This window comes from Electrona antarctica (assembly GCF_951216825.1).
Source record: "Electrona antarctica genome assembly, chromosome: 3".
NCBI lineage: Eukaryota > Metazoa > Chordata > Actinopteri > Myctophiformes > Myctophidae > Electrona > Electrona antarctica.
This window is the reverse complement of record NC_136808.1, coordinates 12,553,334-12,576,570: the sequence shown is the minus strand read 5'-3', so window position 1 is coordinate 12,576,570 and position 23,237 is coordinate 12,553,334. Positions and strand designations below refer to the sequence as shown.

The 23,237-nt window shown below is 43.6% G+C and overlaps 1 protein-coding gene across 1 annotated transcript in view; it reads left to right on the top strand.

Annotated features, from left to right (window-relative positions):
* Window positions 1-23,237, top strand: part of elp4 (elongator acetyltransferase complex subunit 4) — a 107,907-nt gene that overhangs the window by 6,085 nt on the left and 78,585 nt on the right. The window contains exons 3-5 of the mRNA XM_079496204.1: window positions 14,691-14,812; window positions 17,454-17,588; window positions 20,349-20,485. Coding sequence (XP_079352330.1) covers window positions 14,691-14,812; window positions 17,454-17,588; window positions 20,349-20,485 — 394 coding nt within the window. The remainder of the gene's footprint in view (window positions 1-14,690; window positions 14,813-17,453; window positions 17,589-20,348; window positions 20,486-23,237) is intronic.

Here is a 23,237-nt window from a genome sequence, read left to right as displayed (position 1 = left end):
GAGATTAATCGGCAAACACATCGGTATCGGCCGATATTGGCCTTAAAAGGATATATCGGTAATCGGTATCGGTAAAATAATATATCGGTTTTAGCAGATATTTTATTTTATAATTATGTTGGGGGGAAAAAGCCTTTTGTTATGATGAAGGCTGCAAATAATACCAATGTTTTCTGGGGATTCTTTCAAAACAGTCAACAAGTTGGAACATTTTAAAATTCAGAGTTTATAAGCCTTTTTTCAGAATGGCCAAAATAATTATATATTTTTTAATACAGAATGAGATCATAATGGACATCGGTTATATCGGTTATCGGCCATAACAGCAATTAATTATATCGGATATCGATATCGGCCAAAATGTCTCATCGGTACATCCCTATGTACAGTAATAATAATCAAAATCTACAAAGTACTGTAACTGTAAATAAAGTTGTCAAATAATTGTAGTCGAGTAAAAGTAAAATATTTGCCTCTAAAATGTAGTGGAGTAGATGTAAAAGTACTGGAAATTGGAATTACTCAAGTAAAGTACAAATACCTCAAAACTGTACTTGAGTAGAGTACTTGAGTAAATGTACTTACGTACTTTTGACACTGACAATTGGGTAGTCCAACTGCCAGTGCACCAACATTGATAGATACCTAGAGAAGATAATACTACAATGCATGCGTCCAAAAACTAAAGATACAGTAGTTCTTCTTTTATTTTCTGTTTGACAAAGTTTGACAAAATAATTCAAAGGTGATTTTTATTCAAATGCTTTGTCCTTCAGGTAGGGAATGAGTCCTTGCCCTAATCGAATGAGTTTATGATGTATCTCTGGGTCTTGTTCACAAGTGAGGGGAAGACGACGAGGGAGATCAGTTGCAGAATCAGAGAAGGGGGAACGGTATTGCGTTCGCTCACTTCACTGTACCGCACAATACAAAGAGAGCTGGCTGGGCCAGATGGCAAAGTTCTCGATCTACCGTTCAATCTTCATTCGTACTCTCACCTACTGTAAGGCCACGGAATGTGGGTCACGAATCTATGACCGAAAGAACAAGATCGCAGCTACAAGCGGCCGAAATGGGTTATCTCAGGAAGGTGGTTGGCATCTCCCGTAGGGACAAGGTCAGAAGCTCAGTCACCTGTGAGAGTCTCAGAGTAGAGCTGCTGCTCTTTTGCGTAGAAAGAAGCCAGTTGAGGTGGTTTGAGCAGCTAGTAAGGATGCGTCCTTGTTGCTTTCCAAGGGAGGTTTTCCAGGAACGCCCATTTGGGAAAGAGGCCGATCGAGGACCAGGTGGGGGGGGGCTTATATTTCTGCGCTGACCTGGGAATTTTTCACAGAATCAGATGTTTTATCGGCGTGATTCACCAGGATACTGGATGACTTGATTCTAGTCTTAAATAATTCATATACCGGTAAATAATTTTGTAAATCTCTATGGGAAAAATGAATGGCCGATTCATCAGTGGAACCAGAAAACCACACCCACTGCTGTGCCCTATTGCATGTCGCTGTTAACCTACTGGCTTGTCCATAACGAATCATAATGAACAAAATGTAGCCTTCTCTTTGGCTGCGGATCATAATCCAACCAGAAAGAAATCCCTATTCTCACATTAAATTCACATTAATGATTTTGCTACACGCTTCGGGCTGCTGTAAGGAAGGCTCTTTGTAGTGTGAGTGTGTGGGATTGCAGTTGGAGTGTGGGACTATGTTGCAGAATGACAAATAGACTGACCTGACCTAAGAGGGTTCGCTGGTTAGAATCCCAGGTGGACGTGCTCGTGCTGTGAACCTCAATTAACTCATTCTGGGCGGGAACCCCTTTTTGTGTTAGCATTATGTTATGCTTTAGCTATTGAAAAATAGCAGATCTACAAGCTCATAGCGCGCCACCGAGTGGCGCGCTACGAGCTTGTAGGTCTGCTATTTTTGAAAAATCGAAGAACGACTGACATAGAAACATAGCTTTTTCAGAAAACATTTTTAGAATCTGATCTCAGGTCAAAATGGGTTAATATGCTCATCCCCTGCCATATTATATTATAAGCCATGGTATTAGATTCAAAGCAAATGTAGTTTCGGGACACAAATGTTTCCCAATGTATTATTATTATTATCATTCATCGCAGGCTAGGCTACATCATGTACTGGTAGACAGTTAACCCATTTAGACCTGACGTCGACATTTAGAAAATGTCTTTTTAAAATGTTCTTTTTTTCCTGAAAAACCTCATGTTTCTACATCAGTGGTCCTCAATATTTCATGTCAAGGACCCCAAGAATTATATGTAATATGCTGCCGACCCCCATCTGAAAATATGTTGTTCCAGGGACCCCCCAGAAGCAAAGATTTGAGAAAAAACTGAAACTCTGAAAGTATATATTCAAAGATTTGAGGCACATTTTCACGATTTTTCAAAAATAGCAGCTATGAGCTTGTAGATCTGCTATTTTTCAATAGCTAAAGTATAACATAATGTTTAAAACACCAAAAGGGGTTCCCGCCCAACATGGGTTAAGGTGAAGGTAGTCTCGTTTTGCCTTGAAGCTGTAATTTGTGTATAGCCTGGGCCTATACCAACTGATGATATTGCTTTGCCCTTTAATTCATCCCCCCAATCGATGCAGGAGTCAGTGATTACACACTAATGTGTTCTTCCCTTCCATTTTGTGAATCAACGTACGGTTGGTTTCATCTGGTAATGAGAGACACAGTAAAGGTGAAATCTGCCGTGCGCGCGTTCACTTGTGTTTGCCTGTGTGTGTACCCATGTGCACAACATCATGCCTCATTTTATTTTGTGAATGCTTGTGCATGTGCCGTCTGTCTGTGTGTGTGTGTGTGTGTGTGTGTGTGCGTACTTTGATCCATGTGTGTGGGAGAGTTGACGACAGTGTGGTTTTGTTTTGTGTTGGTTGGTTGTTTCAGGCATTCGTCTGTCTCCCACAGTCTCCCCTCCCTCTTAGCTGCGATGGCCTGTTTGTGAGTCGCACATGGAATTATCAGACTGCTTGTTGTTTGCTTTTGATGTGTCTTGAGCTGTCCACCCTGATTTGTCATCCGGTGTGGGATGAGCCCAGTATGGCTGGCTGCTGGCTGGAGATCTCTAATAACAAAGCTTCCGTTCCCAGTTGATGTTTTGATGACCATGTGTGGTTCGGTTCCATTGATTGTATCATGGTATAACGGGATACTTTTGAGTTGTATAATGTTGAATATAATGATACATTTACCATAGATTACAATATGAGTGAAAACGGTTTTGCTTTGAGTGAACTAAGGCATTGTAATTAGACAAATTCTATAAGAAACCACAATATATACTGTAGTGATTAGACATTGTGGGAGCTATTAAGTGTTTTTTGCTAATTCAGTATTTTCTATATAATGATTTAATGCATTTATTATTTGTTTATTTTGCTTGGTTTGTTTAGAGTCATTATTTCAGTCTACATTTTGTGTTGCAGCTATATGCTTTTATTTTGAAGGTGATGGGCAGTTTGGGGGCACAGCTGAGGTTACTTAATTAATGAGCACACACAGTCAGTCAGCAGAGCACCAGGAGGGCATATGGTTTTTTACCAGTAGGTCAGGGATGAACCTGAAACATTTTCCATCTTTTGCTGTCTGGACCAAAAAAGCTGAAAATAAACACCACTAAACTTGACTTCGCTGCCTGTCTGGACTCATTCCTACCTCTGCGTAAGATTCGCTACCTGGTGCCCTTAGTGGCTTTTTTAAGTTTTATTGTTGGTGTAAATTAGCCACTACATAAAGTAAAAAACCTGGCTCACTGAAGTGGAAACTTTTATTGTTGTTTTGGATTTTTTGTGCACCGATGTTTGGAGTTGGATGGATCGACGCACTTGCACTTTCAAACAATTCAAACAATGGAGCCACCAGCCATGCCGGCACACCCGCACAATGCACTGTCACTTTGAAGTTTGGATCATGCTGTTAAAGACACGAATGGAGGACCAAGCAGCACAAATGGATCACACTCGCACAAAGCTATGCAGCAACAACATTGGTATGTGAAGAATAACTGTCAGCCTTATTGGAAAGAGGCAAGCTCATTGGAGTGACTGAATTATTGTCCTGTTACATGTTGATGCATAATAGGAGTTTGTTGGACGTGTGAGTCATCCATTTTTTGATTCTCCAACGTGAATTAATTACACATTGCTTGTGTGAATCACATTCAGAAAAATGGATCCAGTTGTGACAAACGAGACAGTGGCTGTGGCTGATTCAAATGTTTCAAGTGTGGAGAATGTTGCTCAGCCCGAGCCCTCTGCAAAACGGGACATCAAGTTCACAGCAAAGGGATTGGATTTTTATATACAAACATGCCAAGAAAAAAGATCTGCTAAAATCAAACAGGCCAAGAAATACATTGAGCCAATACGTGTGTTGATGAAAACTACTGACAATGTGAAATCTGTGCAAAGTAATTTGTGTAACTTCATCAAATGTTATGAGGAGGCTATGGATATGCACGAGTCTTTCATAAATATGGATTTGCCTGAGGAGGAGGTCAAAAGGCAAAATGCATATTTCAATGCAACAATGGTGAAATTGTGTCATTTCACTGAGGATGTCAAGGGTTGGTTGTTTGATGCAGGGCACCCTCATGTGGTATCAATTGAAAATGATGTTGAAAATGAGTCTGAAATAAATGACAATGTTGACAATGATGGTCTTGAGACTATAACTATACAAAGTACTATTATTGACGATATCAATCCAGAGGACAGTGCCTCCAACATTTCATGTCCAAGGGAAAAAACACACTCTAATGTATCTAGGACCTCCTCTACTGCATCTGCCAGGATAAAGGCTGAGGCTGACAAAGCAGCACTTGTGGAGCGCATTCATGCATTAAAAAAGAAACATGAGTTGGAAGCAAAGGAGGAGGAATTAAGGAAGGAAACAGAGAAAATAAGGAAGGAAACAGAGAAAATAAGAAAGGAAAAGGAACAGTTGGCTCTGGAGAGTGAGCTAGCTGCAACTAATGCCAAACTCAATGTGTTGGAAACCAGCTCAAAATGCAGCTCCAAAAGATCAGATGGAATGAACTCATACCTGGAAAGAAACAAGGCTCAAAATCGGATGACAAGCCAACTCAACCCTCGAGCTAATCAATTTGTCCCACAGGGAAATGACAAAAATGACATGCAAAATGTATCTCACCCTGAGGCCCAGGCTGTCACTGTAAGGCCAAAGACAACATCACAGACCATCAGGTTTATGGATACAACACAAAGGGCAACATTGCAGACAAACCTCAGACCACCAACCCATAACACTCAAGCACCAATAACACACATGGTTCACAATGCTCCACAAACAGGACAGGCATCCACCTCGAACATGACATCTAACAATAGCACCCAAAATGACATTGTGAACATTATGCAACGCCAAACTGAAATTACTAATATGTTGGTACAGCAAAATTTAGCATCTTCCCTACCAGTGAGAAACATACCCATTTTTGATGGTGATCCCCTTCAGTATCATTCCTTCATCAGATCTTTCGAAAATTGTGTTGAAGTTAAAACTGACAATGCAAGCGATCGCTTGCACTTTTTAGAACAGTACACCAGGGGGCAACCAAGAGACCTGGTGAAAAGTTGTCAGCATCTACCCTCTGTTCAAGGCTACCAAAGGGCCAAATCCTTGCTTTCTGAACATTTTGGAAATGAATACAAAATTGCCTCTGCTTATATGGACAAAATTCACGATTGGCCTATGGTTAAAGCAGAAGATGTAAAAGCAATGCAATCCTTTTCTCTTTTCTTGAGGGAATGCTCAAATTTAACACAACAAATCATGCACATGAGTGAGTTGGACACCCCATCAAACCTCAGAAATATTGTTCTGAAGCTTCCTTATAAAACGAGGGAGAAATGGAGGAGTGTTGCATGTGATTTACAGGAGCAACGTGGTTGCAGAGCACTTTTTATTGACCTTGTGAACTTTTTTGAAAAGGAAGTTAGAATTGTCTCTGACCCACTGTTTGGAAATATTCAGGATCCAAAAAATACCAGCTACAACAGGCCACCCCCCACTGTCAGTCAACCAAGGCAGAGGAATCAGGGCACCTTTGCCACCAGTGTCACTGCAGTGAAAGAGGGAAACAAAAGTCACATAAAATGTTGTTTATTCTGCCAACAAACCAGTCACTCACTTGACGAATGCTCACAGTTTGAGTCCAAGACACAAAAAGACAAAGTAGATTTCATAAAGGAGCATGGGATTTGCTTTGGATGCCTGAAAGTGGGACACACAAGCAAATTTTGTATGAGTAGATTATATTGCGGCGTGTGTCAGAAAAGGCATCCGTCAGTTCTTCACATTGAGCATAATGAAGCTCATGAACCTGGGAGTGATGCATCTCATGAGTCTCAGACATGTGGCCATATAGGGGCTGGAGACGAGGACAATGCTGTATTTTCAATTGTGGCAGTTAAAGTGAAAAGCAAAATGAGTGACAGAGTTGTGCAGACATATGCATTTTTGGATCCGGGGAGTTCCGGTACCTTTTGCACTCAGAACCTTGCAAAGAGACTGGGGCTAAGTGGCAAGCCAGCCAGTATTCTATTGCGAACAATGGGGCAAAAGAAAATTGTGAGTACCAGTGTGTTGTCTCACTTGGAAGTATCGGGCATGGATATGAATGATTTTATTGAACTGCCAAATGTTTTAACCCAAAAGGCTATGCCAGTGTCACGAGTGAACATTCCACGACAGGATGAAGTGGACAAATGGCACTACTTGAAGAACATAAAGCTGCATGACTTGGATGCAGATGTGGATATGCTCATCGGAACTAATGCAGCAAAAGTGATGGAACCATGGGAGCTGATCAATAGCCAAAATGAAGGACCATACGCAGTCAGAACAAGAGTTGGCTGGGTCATCAATGGACCACTCAGGAGTGGAACTAAGAGCAGAGTTAAAACTGGCTGCTCTGTTGTCACAACAAATCACATATCTGTTGAACATCTGGAAGAAAAGCTCATTAAACAACACAACCATGCTTTGAATGAAAAGACATCAGAGGGGCAATTGGAAATGCCCAGAGAGGACACTCAATTCACGATGAGAACCGAAATGAAAAATGAACATTACGTTGACTTACCTTTCAGAAAAGAAGATCCGGTCTTGCCAAGTGAATTGCAGCAACTTCAAGACCCGAAGAGGAAAGGCCCAGATTTGCTTGAAAACGAGTGGCCTACGCTGGAAATGGAGTCAGTTATTCCCATCGATGACCCAGAGGTCAAAAGAGAAGCAGCAGCCATCGTTAAGGACTCATCTTGGAAGATTAAAATGTCTGTCGCCCGATTCTTTGAACTTAAAAGGCTTCTGAGTCAAAAGAGAAAGGAACTTAAAGCCACCAAAAGTGACAATGATGCTGGAGTCAAAAGTATTGAACAGAATCATCACAGCTTCAAATGCACACTGTCTGGAAAACATCTCACTCCAGAAGATTGTGATGAAGCAGAGAAGGCAAGCATTCATTTTGTACAGAAACACAGGTTCAAGAATGACATTGCCTCCCTCAAACATGGTTCAAATATCATCTCCATGAACAGTCCACTGTATATATTAGACCCCATACTGGAGGAGGACATCCGCAGAGATGGAGGTAGTTTGCAAAAGTCTGCATTAGCATCAGAAACAAAGCGCCATATTCATTTCAAAGACTTGCATCTTTCCCAGCTCATTTTACATCACATCCATCAACAACTAGGACACGCTGGGAAGAACCACATGTTGGACAGAACCCCCACAAAAGCATCTGACGACCCCCATGGCCTTGAGGCCCTCACCCCAAACCACATTCTCCTGCTGAAAGGAAACCCCAACTTTCCCCCAGGATTATTTGAAAAAAGTGACTTGTATATCAAAAGGAAATGGAAGCATGAAGTACAGTATATCGCAGAGCTGTTTTGGATCTGGACAGCTGAATACTTACTTGTGATGCAAGACAGACAGATGGGCACCTCCAAGAAGAAACTTCCTCTCAGGAGATATTATCATTGCCGACGCTTCAGCTCCTGGAAGATGGGTCGAGTGTTTGAGCACCAAATCCGACTCATAAGATCAATCTGCTCTGTGTGCATCCAAACCAAAGCCAGCGTTCTGGAGAGACCTGTAATGAAGATCTGCCTGCTGGTGGAGGCCACAGAATAAGACAATGGACAACCTTTCTATCTGCTTTCTCTCTCTTGTCTACTCTCTGTTTATCTTTCAGTGGCTACAGAGAAGGACACAGAAGACACGCACATGGATAGAAAAATAGCTCCCTCACATGTTTAAATATTGTAATTGTGATTCTCGCAATTAGGGGCTGGAATGTGGGAGCTATTAAGTGTTTTTTGCTAATTCAGTATTTTCTATATAATGATTTAATGCATTTATTATTTGTTTATTTTGCTTGGTTTGTTTAGAGTCATTATTTCAGTCTACATTTTGTGTTGCAGCTATATGCTTTTATTTTGAAGGTGATGGGCAGTTTGGGGGCACAGCTGAGGTTACTTAATTAATGAGCACACACAGTCAGTCAGCAGAGCACCAGGAGGGCATATGGTTTTTTACCAGTAGGTCAGGGATGAACCTGAAACATTTTCCATCTTTTGCTGTCTGGACCAAAAAAGCTGAAAATAAACACCACTAAACTTGACTTCGCTGCCTGTCTGGACTCATTCCTACCTCTGCGTAAGATTCGCTACCTGGTGCCCTTAGTGGCTTTTTTAAGTTTTATTGTTGGTGTAAATTAGCCACTACAGACATTTAGTTTCAAAGTATGGTGAGAGACAGACATACAGACAGACAGACATACAGACAGACAGACAGAATGCAATTAAGCTGCATATTGGCTACAAAAACACTCAAGAGTCCAGAGTAGACAGTCATACTGGGGGGCAATCACTCTGACCTAGATATTCTATCTCCTCCCCCTCCAGCTCTAGCGATATGATTCAGGACTTCCCGACTCCCACTCTCTGCATGCTGTTCAAAGACAAATTCACTAGAAGCATCCTTCCCTCCGCCACAGCATGAGCAACACAAAAAACACTTCACCCCACGACTGTCCAGAGTGACTGATCTACCTCAAAGATACGACCCTGCCATCCCTCCCTCCCTCCCTCCCACCCACCCACAACCTCCACTCCCCTGTCACTCCTATATCCCCTCTCCCCTCCCCGTCCCCTTGCCCCCCCGCCTCGGCAGCCTAATGACTCCTGGAGGTTCCATTTGTAAGGCTCCCATAGAAACACGGCCACAATAGGCCCCATCTTGAGAGGGCCCATCTGGGAGCCTTTGTGGGGACTACTGAAAGCCACAAAGGCCCCGCTGACCTAGAAACCCATCAATAAGAGAACAGGGAGCCCCACCGACAACAAATTGAAGAGCCACGGAATTTTCTGGAGACATTTCTAAAGTCCTGTAGGTGAGGACACAACCTGGGAATGCCGGGGCGGTTGGGGGGGGGGGAGCATTCTCCGGATGCTCCTGGATGACGTGTCAGGATGTCACTCCCAAGCTGTCATTTGTATATGCCTTGCCTGTCAACCCTCCTAAACTGTCACTGCTGCCTTTGTCCTTGTGCCCACTGTTTGTCATTGTGTGGAGAGGCCTATGACATCCTAACAAAATGGTGGTTGTGACAGGAAGCAGCAGTGGCATGCTGGGCAGAGTTATGTGGCCAGCTGGGTTGGGATAGGGGAGGCTTTCAGAATGATGATGCTAGTTTTATCTGTGCTCCTGGCGGGTTTGGGAATGGCTGGGTGGCTGTTTTGTGTGGTCTGAGAATGGCTACCTGTGGGCGAATGAGTGGGATGTATTGAAGCACCCATTAGATCGGTTAAGCCCAACACGCGTCCAGTAAGCACGCCTCCTACTACTAGTTGTCTCCCAGAACTACGTTCTACTTCTGTGTTTTTGCTTATTACTTGTACAAGCCATAATTTTCCTCCAATGTCTGACTTTCAGAAATAACGTCATGTGGCAGCCAAGTTGTGTGTGTGTGTGTGTGTGTGTGTGTGTGTGTGTGTGTGTGTGTGTGTGTGTGTGTGTGTGTGTGTGTGTGTGTGTGTGTGTGTGTGTGTGTGTGTGTGTGTGTGTGTGTGTGTGTGTGTGTGTGTGTGTGTGTGTGTGTGTGTGTGTGTGTGTCTGTGTGTGTGTGTGTGTTTTTTTTGGGGGGGCTTTATAGGCCTTTATTGATAGTGTATAGTGGGTCAGTGATGTAAATAGGTTTTCAATGTAATGGGTCCCGGGATGCACAGGTGGTCATTCAAATGAGTCCCAAAAAATTCTTATGAGTCCCAAAAAAAATCACACCTGTGTGAAGTGAGTGGTGCAACTCCGTGAGGGGGTTCGCGGGGGGGGGGGGGGGGAGTTCCAGACCCCCAGGAATGCGCCCAGGGGGCCGGGCCGGTTCCGGCGTGCCGTGCCGTGTCCGAAACGGTTGAGAAATGACAGTTACCGTGTGGCGGTCCCTCTACTGTACCCTCTACTGTACTGTACTGTCACTGTAATGTATTGGCACCCCCTGAAAGCATCATATATACAGTTAATACGTGCGTGTGTGTTTGTGTGTGCGTTAGGTTGCGCACAGCTGGTGAAAAACAACCATGCTATTTTTGTGCTCATACCCAGACACACACATAGCTCCGTAAGGGAGTGGTTGCACCACTCAAAAATAATAATAAAACAATTTTTATAAAAAAATATATATATAAAAATATCAAATAGGCCTATACAGTATATATTTTTATGTAGGCTAGTAGTATTAGCAAGCACAACTCGGTAAGAAATACTAATAGTGGGCAACAGTGGATTTAACATAGCTTAATATACCAACCAAAAGTTGCAGTTGCAATTATTGTACTTAGCCAAAATGCAAATAGGTTTGCCATTGTGGATGTAAAATAATTTATTTGGAAAAGTGGAACTTAGAAGTCACTTGAGTCCCTGTCTACAGGGAAGAATGGCAGCTGCAAAAAAGACAGATTCACAAGCTCTCAACGCGTCGCGTCTCTGCAGCGCCGTTTACAACGTGTTGAGAGCTTGTAGATCAACGTGAACGAACCCTGACACCAGCGCTGCAAAAACAAACGCGTTGAGAACCCGCAGATGCGCCCATCTCTGCAGCGCCGTTTGCAGCGCGTTGAGAGCTTGTAGATCTGTCTGTTTTTGCAGCGCTGGTGTCAGGATTCGTTCACGTTACAGGCGGACATGAAGTGAAGTTCAATCAGTGCGTTGAATCAGCAGCAGCAACAAGCTAATAGCCAACACCACCACCAGTCTCTTAGCATAGCTTGTTGCTAACGATTTGTCACTCCGTCTTTTTCTTTTCTCTCTTTTATTATTTTTCCCCCCCGACTTCACGGGTCGCGCATTGGGTTGTGATGAGACCCGATGTTGCAGCCTGTGTGTGACCGAAAGAGTGCTAGACTTCCACGTAGAACAGTGTGTGACCGAAAGAGTGCTAGACTTCCACGTAGAACAGTGTGTGACCGAGAGAGTGCCATAGTCTTCAGTGCAGCCAGGATAAAGTTGCGTCCACAGGATGCACAGGCTGTTGGTTTATTGCGTCCCATAACTATAAAGTGCGTTTTGGGACGCAAAACGCACCCTATTTACATCACTGGTGGGTAGACAGGACATGGGGAGTGACACGCAGCAAAGGCCGTCGGGATCAGGACTCAAACCCGATGCACGCTGTCAGGCTACATTGGAGCCTAGGTTCCCGGACCACTAGGCCAGCAGACCGGGCAGACTTTTAATGTTTGCTCAGCAAACGGCACCCCCAGCAAAGTCTATGGACTTTTAATGCTTATCACATGAGTGTGATTTTTACTTGCGCGAGCAGAGCGCAAGTACTGTTTTCGGCTGCGTATGGTGGCGTCGCTCGGGCCAATCAGAGCGCATGTTGGCCGCTTGCTGCGTATGTCGGTGGCCACCTCGGCCAATTGGATTGGCTCCGTATGTTTATTTTAAATGTTTGTTTATGGGTTTCGTCTTTATTTGTCATATCTTTAAAGAGGGAGGGGGGGTGAGTTGCACGCTCTGCTCGCGCACAAGTAGGCCATTAGTTGCCAACTTGTGTGTGCAAAGCGCAAGTTGGCAGCTCGACAGAGTGCATTTCATTTTCTTTTGTGGCTTTCGCCTTTATTTTATATTTTTTATGGAGGGACAGACAGTAGGCTGACAGGAAATGGGGAGCGAGATGGGGGGATGACATGCAGTAAAGGCCGTCGAGATCGGGAGTCGAACCCGCGGCACACTGCCAGACTGGATTGCCAGCCAAGGTGCCTGGACCGCTGAGCCACGGCCCAGGCCCAGAGTGCATTTCTCTAGCTATTGTTGTTGTTATGGGCTTTTGTGAGTCAACCCTCTTGATGTAGACTAGACACCACATGAGTTACAATTGTAATCAGAATGCACAGGAATTTAGTGTTGATTTCGTCGACTAAAACTACCTTTTTTCACTGATGAAAACAAAATAAAAAGGAAATAAAAACTACGCCATGCTGACTAAAACTATGACTGAATGGTTGCATGCTGAATGGCTATGGCTATGGCTATTTTCAGCAAGTGTAAAATCAGCCATTACGACAACATCAAGGCCCGCCAAAATACATTTTAGTCGACTAAATCAATCAACTGTACATTTAGTCGACTAAAATCGCATGACATTTAGTCGACTAAAACTAGACTAACACTAAAACATCCAGGAGACTAAAATGTGACTAAAACTAAATGAAGTTTCATTCCAAAGACTATGACTAAAACTGAATTTTGCTGCCAAAAACAACACATACATACATACATACATACATACATCTGTATATGAAAGCGAGGTGTCTGACAAGTAACACATTTGACAGAATCGTCATCCTGCCCTAGTTCTGTCTACCTCTGTCATTTGAGTGTATACACCTTGGGATTGTGAGGGAGGGGGTCAGGTGAATGTTCCAGACAGGTGTCTCCCTCACACCTTCCCCATCCGTCCAGGATGTGATGGGTGAACGGTGGATGATGGGACTTCTGTGTGTGGAGACCGTTACAGAGCTGGAGGTGTCATGCCCATTTGATACCCAGGTAGCATTAAGGTGACACGTCGTCTGCTCTCGTGCCAATGTTGATTCCTACCTCATCTGTTCCCAAGAGGGTCAGCAAGAGAGCAGTCCTTATATCAATTTCAGTCAGCCGTTGTGATGCGCCTGTGAAGAAAGTGGTGGAAAGTAACTAAGTACATTTACTTAAGTTCTGTACTTAATACTTTCAGCGCCATTGCCGTACATCTAGGTCAATTGAAGCCTATTTTTTTACACTACGTTTACCGCCATTGCCGTTGATTAATGGTAATTGCGCTTTTATAGTGCATTCGATCGATCGAGCCATAATGCTACTTACGCTAGCTGGTTAGCTAGCTATGTTGTTAGCACAGCACTGGATCGCCCATCTTAGATCGTCGTCGCCATAATAATCCATTCTATCTGTTTCTTTCAATCGCCTGTATCTCCTATTCCTTGTCCCAGATGGCATTTTGGTCAAAACGTTTCTTTGACGGCACAGAGCCGACGATGTACCAACATAGATCGATCTTGTAAACAAGGCCCGCCAGGCTCCGGTCAGCTTCCTAGGTTAATACTACTTCCGGTAGACTGGAAATGTGGCTTTTCAAAATAAGAGCTCGACTGGGAAAAATGCTGGCGTGAATTAGATCCTAATTTTTCAATAAATGCTAGTGCTGTAAGGGTTAAAGTACAATTTTGAGGTACTTTTACTTTATTTCATAATTTCAGTACTTTTACTTGTTACTTTGTAGATTTTGATTATTATTACAAATGCAAACAAGCTCACAATGCATACATTTTTGATGCTTTTGTATTTTTACTCAAGTACATTTTGAATTTCCAGACTTTTACTAGGTAACAGAGTATTTCTACATTACAGTATTGATACTTTTACTTAAGTGATTTTTTTTAAAAATATTTTTATATATTTTTCCCACTGCTTGTGGATTTCTTTGTAGGGAATGTTTTGCTTATTTGAACAGTGGTCCTCCCTGTCGACTAATACAGGGACTAATACTATGACGAAAGATGTTCGTACCTTTTTTCACTGAGGAAAACTAAACAGAAGCTAAATGAAAACTAAGCTATGACGACTAAAAGTAAGACTAGTGGACAAAAGATCCAGTATAAGTAAAACACAAGTCATTTATACTCATTTATACTTGGTTGCATGCTGAAAATATGACGCGTTGTGAGCTTGTAGATGATCTGATATTTTCAGCAAGTGTAAAATCAGCCATTACGACGGCACCAAGGCCCGCCAAAATACATTTTAGTCGACTAAATCAACTACATTTAGTCGACTAAAATCTTATGACAATTAGTCGACTAAAACTAACACTAAAACATTCCAGGTGACTGAAATATGACAAACTACTGTAAACGAAGTTTCATTCCAAAGACTATATGACTAAAATAAAAAATATATAAATAAAATATAAACTTTCCAAAAACGACTCTGCTCCCTGTGATGTGTTTGCTATCGTGCACGGTGCACGGTATGACATTTTCCTCTGTGCTGTGTTTGTTTGGATCAACACTATTGTGTGTTTTGCACTTTGTGATGTGTGTTTGTTTGTTTCCCGGCTTTAGAGGAGGACCGGTATGACAGCTACTCTCGCATGATCCTAAAGTACTTCCTGGCAGAGGGAGTGGTGTGCGGGCACGAACTCTTTGTGGCGTCGGGTCAAGAGGATCCTGATGACATCCTGCAGGTATGTGGATGACCACCATGTGCCCAAATACTACAGTATACTGTATACCATGGCTGCTGTGCTGGGCCATAGGGACAAAATAAATATCACAGCAACATGTACGACAAATATCGATATTGTGACGATTATATGATGATGATTCAAATAAAAATCTCATATCTAAGCTTATGGAGTGTGCAGAACGGGCATTTTTAGCAGAAATATGAGATGTAAAGTAGAGGAGGAAGAGACAAATTACAGGAGGCATTTTAACCCATTTAGGCCTGACGTTGAAAAGTCTTCTGAAAGAATATATATTCAAAGATTTGTGCCGCATTTTCACAATTTTTCAAAAATAGCAGACCTACAAGCTCGTAGCGCGCCACTCGGTGGCGCGCTATGAGCTTGTAGATCTGCTATTTTTCAATAGCTAAAGTATAACATAATGCTTAGTTAAAACACCAAAAGGGGTTCCCGCCCAGAATGGGTTGACCAACTTTATACTATATAAAGTTGACCTGAGTTAGCTCTGTACTTGGTGTCCTCTACTCGGCACCGAATCGTTTTGTGGAAAATAGCCAATCTGCAAGCTCTCAATGTCACATGAGTTGTAGCCTCGGGCGGCGGTGGCTCAGGGGTAGAGTGGCTGGATGGCAACCGCAAGGTTGCCAGTTCGAATCCGGGCTCCCCCAGAGTTGGTGTCGAAGTGTCCTTGAGCAAGACGCTGAACCCGTAATTGCTCCTGTCCTGATGTGCTGGTTGGTGCCTTGCATGGTTTCCGCCGCCATCGGTGTGTGAATGTGTGTGTGAATGGGTGAATTGATGCACAATCTATGTAAAGCGCCTTGGATAAAGGCGCTATATAAATGCACCATTTTTACCATTTAGCCTCGGTACCCAATAGGAAAACTCATAGGAAACTCTGCCATACAGGAAGCCCACAGTCCAGTTCGGTGAACCAATAGGATCCACCGCTTTTTTTCATGCCGCCACCCGCCCCTCTAGCCCATTTTGACCTGAGATCAGATTCTAAAAATGTCTTCTACATCCTGACAGTTTTCTGAAAAAGCTATGTTTCTATGTCAGTCGTTCTTTGATTTTTCAAAAATATCAGACCTACAAGCTCGTAGCTCGCCACTCGCTTTAGCTATTTTTCAATAGCTAAAGCACAACATAATGCTAACACCAAAAGGGGTTCCCGCCCAAAATGGGCTAGACCAGAAATCACACATGGCTAGTATTGAATAGTATTGAAACATTAAATCAAATATCAATAATACACACTACACAGCACAGTTCCTATGTACAGTATGTGCATCAGACCCAGGGCTGGCCTTCAACTCATGACCTTAGACACCAATGGCAAGTCAAGGACTTGTTGAGCTACTTAGTTGCCAAGTGAGAAACCATGGATCAGTGTTTCTGGTAACTCTGAACACGGGCCCTCATCAGGTTTGACTTCACGAGGCTTAATACTTACGTACTCTGTAAGTCACCCGCCTAGATCAAAGCATCCACTAAATACAGAAATTGTACATTTTACGTATACATTCGAACTCGTGCAGGCGACCTCTAGGCAAACCTATACACAGTGAAACAGTTCCAGGTCCATTGAGGCCGTTGCTTCGAGAGGCCGTCTGGTCATCAGAAGGTGACCGCTTTGGCCCCCCCCCCCCCCCCGGTCTGTGTGTCAAAGTGTCCCTGAGCAAGGCACTTAACCCTTACCCTTCGGCATCCAGACTTCGCATTAAAGGACCACTTCACCACTTTTCAACTTCTCTTCCTATAATTGGTCCTAACTAATGATAAAATACCAAAAAAAATTCCTACTCAGTCTGTGTCTCATAGCAAGGCTGTGGGCAGTTCATAAACCCTTCCACCAGTGACATCATCGATGGTGAATCCAAGCTAATAGAAACGGCAGGCTTTCAAAAGTGATGATGTCACTGGTGGACGGGTGTCCGAACTGCCCAAAGCCCTCCTATGAGACACAGACTGAGTAGGAAAAAATGGTGGTGTTTTATCATGAACATTAGTGAGGACCAATTATATGAAGAGATGTTGAAAAGTGGTGAAGTGGTCCTTTAATGCATGATGCGAGGCCTTCCAGAAAGGCTCCCACTTCATGGTAAGAAGCCTGCGTTCCTTTGTTCCGGTCAATGATCCAGCACTTATTAGAGGTTCACTCAGCATTCAGCGAGACACGTCGGGGTCTGCGAGGGTGTCTGAGAGGTCCAGGGTAGCATGGCGGATACATCCGTTTTGAAGAGGACCCATACGAGACCCCCAGAAGGCTGACTGGCTGCCTCTCAGCATACAGGGGGGGTGGAGCTTACCCTCGCTGATTGATAGTGGGAGGGGTCACCACCTTACCCCCTCTTTACATATCAAAGGGTTATTAAGAGAGAGGGGGGACTCCCTATGGGGATATATCACATCATTTAATGTTTTTCACAGTTAGCTTCACATTATGCTAATCTTAACAGGCCATGGCTGAGTGTACTGTCTTATACAGCTGTGGTTGGTTACAGTCGGTTTGTGCAAAGCACCATGTTGTAATTTTACACGCCTATGGGAACAATTCATAAACAACAGCTCAATGGGCACAGTGAAAAGCATATGAATCCCATTAACAATCATTTTTACCGTATGGTACGTATAGGAACTGCCAGCTCCCATTTTGGATGACATCGCCAGCCACAGCCCAATGGAGGGGCAGATGCACGTGTGCGGGCCTAAGGACGGTCAGGAGTCCATGAAGATTGCCTGGCGTTATCAGAACCTTCCAAAAGTGCAGGTAGCCTATTTCATTGTTATATACTACATATTGTTGGTTCTTGTCTCCACCAGGCCGACGGCATGGGGAGAGTGTATGTTTTGCACTCCGTCCGTCCGTGTGTGTGTCCGTCCGTCCGTGTGTGTGTGTCCGTGTGTGTGTCTGTGCGTCCGTTACCAGCTAATCTCCGGCACCGCTAACCTCGTCGATGCCAAACTTTGCACACACACTCCCTAGATGCCAACGATGAAACTCCCCAAATCTTCCAGAACGGCCTGTTATAGCGCCACCAGGAGTCCGACTTTTGTAAAACACATTTTTTGATATTATTCCTCCAGATTTTGTCCAAAAATCCCGCAAATCTTTACACAGTATCTCTATTGTCATGTGCTCAAGACGGATCTGTCCGATATTTCATATTCCATCCTAATTGGCTAACATTGGCTTTCAAAGTTTGCAGGATTGGCCCGAAGCCTCAAATCATGAACGCAACGTGCAATTTACGTGAAATCTTTCACACACTTTCCTACTAGGCTGAGGAATATATCCCACCCTTTTCACATTGACCTGTTATAGCGCCACCAACAGGTGGATTTTTGCAAAACACATTTTTTGAACTAAATGCCTCAAATCATCCAATTGCCATCAAGGCGTGAAAACAAAAACACCCTTTTTTATTATAGCGCCACCAGGAGGCCACAACCTGCCCTGCCCTGGTGGAGACCTGTGCCCCGAATTGGCCCTTTTTCTAGTTAAATTTAATTTATTATCTTCGCCAGACAGGAATTATCAATGAATTCATTAATTGATAATATAACCTTATCATTCGATTAGCCGGTTATTTTTTAAGAGGCGTTTATTTATCTGACAATCTTCATTTCCCTCATTTTTCAACATAAAAATCTACATTTTGCTGATATACAGAAAGAATACAAAAGGCATTATATTCCTTAATGAAATATCTATTTGACCATTTGAGATACAGGGCCAGACAATGGCTTGTCCGTCACATCACATGCAAAAGCAGAGACCTTTCTGTGGCTACCAAGGTGGTGGGGGACTTTTTTTTTAACTGGCCGCCTTTGTGCATTCCTCCACCCTGATTGTTTCTAATCTGCCTCATGGTGGCGCTTTACCAGGTCACTTGAACTGCAGGTTTCCCAAAATACAATCCTGGATCATGACACAACTCCCTGTAATAGGTTCCGCCCATCTTTGCATTTGGGGGTTTTCTTTTAAAACACACTTTCTGCTACTACTGCACTGTGAGCTTGTAGATCTGCGTTTTCTTGTTCATTTAGAACACTGTCTTACGATACATTTATGAAAACACATTCAGTCAGTGTCAATATGTCTGTACAACAGACAAAGATACCATACTTTACAGTAGGTAAAGTATGGTATTTTTGTATAGAATATATAGGCAACCATTTATCATGCTTCTTTACGTTTTTAGTGCATGTCTGTGAGCGATAGAATACGATACTGCCTCTCAAGTCGTAGAGATTGGCAATTGTTTCCGCCACTAAATCCATCAGCTTCTAAACTCCTTTTGTTGAGCGTATGAGGCCTCAGCCTCTCCTTTCAGAGCTGCACTAGATTACTCACACTTAGCTGGCAATAGGTAGGCTTTCACTGGCTCCCCAACATGCACAGATACGTGCACGCCTGCACCCCTGCTTAGCCTGGGAAACAGGAATGGTTGCAGCCGAAGCATTGACATGTCTGCCCGCTCAACCCTGTGACCCAGACCTGCTCCTCTGTCTTTCCCCCAAATCTCTGCCGTTCCCCCTGCGAGGGTCGGCAAACCCTGCACTCTTTCTTCCGCTTTGAGGAGAGCTAACCCTCCCCTTCTACGTCTCTGCAGTCGCCCCCCTACCCACCGGTCTTATAATCCATATCGCTATGTGGATTAACAGCACACAGAGTGTGTCCCTGGGGATCCTTTCCCCTCTTTCTCTCGCCCTGGAAACTTCTTTATATCTGTGTTCTTTCCTCAACCTCTCCCCCCCCCGTTCCCCTGTAAAAATCGTCTTTACAAAACCTTCCAGTAAGCCTCCCGCCAAAGGATTTGCATCCCAAATTCACCCCTAGAGTCCACGCTTAGTTCCCCCCTTACACACACCTCTCTAGCCTGGGCCCACTGTGTCACTCTCTCGATGAAGACATCAGATCAAAGGTGAGGCGGTCAGGGCGGGGATGGAACGCTAAGCAGGTTGCCGCACTCACAAAGAGAAGATGAGCCCCTGACCCCCCCCTTTGCCCCACTGACCCCCTCGTCCCCGCCAGGAGAGGGACACACCGGGGGCCCTAATCCAGATTAGGAGTAGATTAAGGGCCCCTCTGACAATGGAGTCCCCGCTTTCTCTGGGGAAGAGGAGCTAAAACTCTCTCTTTCAGCTGCAGGAAAACATCCGCCTTCCCCTACGCGTCCCAGACTCGTTTGTTTTCACAGCCAGAAGTGGACATTTATGTGAAGAAATGATTAAGAGTGTGGCCGTACTGGTTATTTAACTTCTCTTCTGTAGGAATCTTGAGGAATGACCCAGAAACAATGCAATTGCATGTATTTTTGTCAAGCACAATGAAAATGAAAATACATTTTCCTTATGAACCCACTTTTCCCTTTATAAAGTTAGCTTCATTTGTAATTGTTGTTGAAAGCAAATGGATGCGTTGCGGAGGTGACAATCATTTCTAAATACACTTTAATGCCTCAAGAACATGATACTTATTCAAGTCATAAAGCGAGCGCAACTTCCCACAACCCCTCCCCCCCAGACGGCGCTGGCCTCCTCCTCCAGATTCGGACACTACTACGACGTCTCCAAGACGATGGAGCCAGAGATTCGTCAGGCAGCCAACTGCCACAGCTTCCGCCTCCCAGAGCCCACTGCCCTGTCATCGCCCGCACACAGGTAAAACGACAAGACACCATCCGCACAACAGAGGGAAACCAATGAGACATCGTCTGCAGAGAACACGTACACGGAGGCGACACGGTCCGCAAAAACACAGTTGCACAAATAAGACAATGTCCACAGAACCCCGATCAACAGACATGACATCATCCACAGAATACAGGTTTAGTAACAGTACAGATGAGAACCAACATAATTTAAAGAGCATATAGAAACCTGTCGGCTACTATATTATGCCTAATGCTGCTTCGTATGATGGTGTTACTAGCCAAAAAATAACCGATCGTGTTATTTCCGGTGAGCGGCACTGTTGTGCAACACAGTGTATGAATTTAGTCAATAATCAGTCTGACAAGCAGACAACCACCCTGGCCAAATATGCGTTTCGTTTCTGGGATTTCCCCTTGACATAAAGGCACAGAGACTGCATAGTTGCATCTCCTACCCTGGTAGCAAAATCAATAAATGAAATTGTGGCGTGGGTGATGCCACAGGTGTGCAGTCACACCTCAGACGCCTCTGACTCCAATTAGTTTGACTCAGGCCAGGTGTGATTGCTTAAATCAGCCATCCTCGCATCCCACACAGAAATCCAAAAAATGAAAAAAAGTGATTTTGCTTTTATCATTATATTCAGTTCAGTTGCTTAGACGAGTTGTTGTCAGTAACTATAATTATTCTTTCAAGTTTATCAGTTTGTTTGAACAAGTTGTATGTCTTTTTATGGAAGTTTATTTATTTCTAATTGACTTCATTAATTCATTATCGCTGCTCTCCGGTGAAGGCTATGTGGGTTACTTGCTGGGAAGTAAGCCGCCAGCTACTGTAATCAGGTTATGAGGTTTAGTTACCCAATAAAGCAGTGGGTTTTCAACCAGTGGTCCTTGAGGCGGTTCCAGGTGGTCCTCAGCTAAATGAGGGAAAGTTGGTAACCAAATGGACCCTTATAGATCTTTAACTCTTGAGAGTGTAAAATGAAACCAAATGGACCCTTACGGTTTCATTGTACACTCTCAAATTACACTCTCAAATTATTGTCAAACATCTACATTACGTAATGTACAAGAAGTGTACACAATTAGAGAATCTAGAAGAATTGTTATTTTTTTTGCCTGTTATCTCTCCTATGGTTCCACATCAATACAGCATATAATCTTATCCAACGATAACAAAATATGATTTAGTTTTGGGTCTGCGAGGCTAATCTCATCAAATGGTGGTCCGTGTGGCTCAAATGCTGAATAAATGATGGACTTTGATATGAAAAATGTTGAAAACCACTGCAATAAGGTATAGATCTAAAAAAAAGATATGGGTGACATTTCTTCCATTTGGAGATGGCTCGAGGTAGGCCTCGGACAGTCCGTCTCTTTTGAAAGGATGTGCACTTCTATTCAAATATCAGTCTTGTTTGCTTGGACTTTCTCCAGGATGGAGTGTATTTAAGGTTTGGAGGTCAGACAGGCTCTTTACTTAGAGGGTTACTGAACACACAAGCGCACGCGTACGCACACACGCTTGGTAAACACGGCAATCTGGAGCATGGAGACTTGAAGCAATCCCTCAGCTTTTATTTCAGCAAATAGAGGCTTTAACGCAGCGCAAGCGCGCGCGCACGCACGCACACGCGCACACACACACACACACACACACACACACACACACACACACAAACACACAAAATGCTGCATATGTATCCTGTATATTTTCAAGGGAGAAAAAAAAGTGCATTATGGACAGCCTTTTGTTGCTAATGCTTGGTCTTCCATTTAACACCTAAATCAGGAGTGGGCAACTTTGACGATGGAGAGGGCCACTATAGTTCCACACTCACTCCAGAGTGAGTGAGTGTTTGCTATTTTTTAATTGGAATCCTGAAAAGTATAATTTTTTTATTTAGTTTCAAATACATTTAGTTATACTTATGTTAACTTTATGAACTTTAATGCAAATACATTGAACAATTCTATTACTAGTCATCAAGCTACTAATTTAAGTAATTAAAGCGGGTCATGTTTGGAATTGTAACAGCTGAAATCAATAATATATCAGTATTGTGATATTAACCTGAGGGCCACATTAAGTGAAGGTGGGGGGCCTGCATGTGGTCTCCGGGCTGCCAGTTGCCCGTGTATGACCTAAATGATTATTCCCTGTGAATGGGACACAATGGAGAAATAACCTCCCCGTTGCAGTGCTGTGTCCTGTGTGTGGTGGTGGTTTATACTATTATAGTGCACCACTCTCCTTCTTGCCTCTGAATGGTTATAGATTTGACAGACATATTGACAGCAGGAAACTACACCTGCACTGCTCCATTGTGCCCCCAGCCACGCCCCAGTACTGACTCAATCTCAATCTCACTCTCTCTCACGCACACGCACACGCACACACACACACACACACACACACACACTCATACAGTATCCCACGCGCACACAGACACGCGCACGTTCAAAATGTTACGCGCACACCGCACACTCCTATAAAGCAGGCTACTCCCCCTTGCACGTGGCCACAGCCCCATGTTGATACCCTAGCTGTTAAATTGCTCCATTTCACTTGAAGGCATAATTGGCACAAATTGCTCTCTAGGTGATACAGATCCTGTTGTTTAAGACCATGCATGCCATGCACCCCCCCCCCTCCCCTCCTCCCTCCCCTGACTGAAAGAAAGAGGAACATTTCCCTGTCTGTGTATGATCCCAATTAGCAGACGTGCTAGCCCCCGTAGCTATAAGCACCTAGA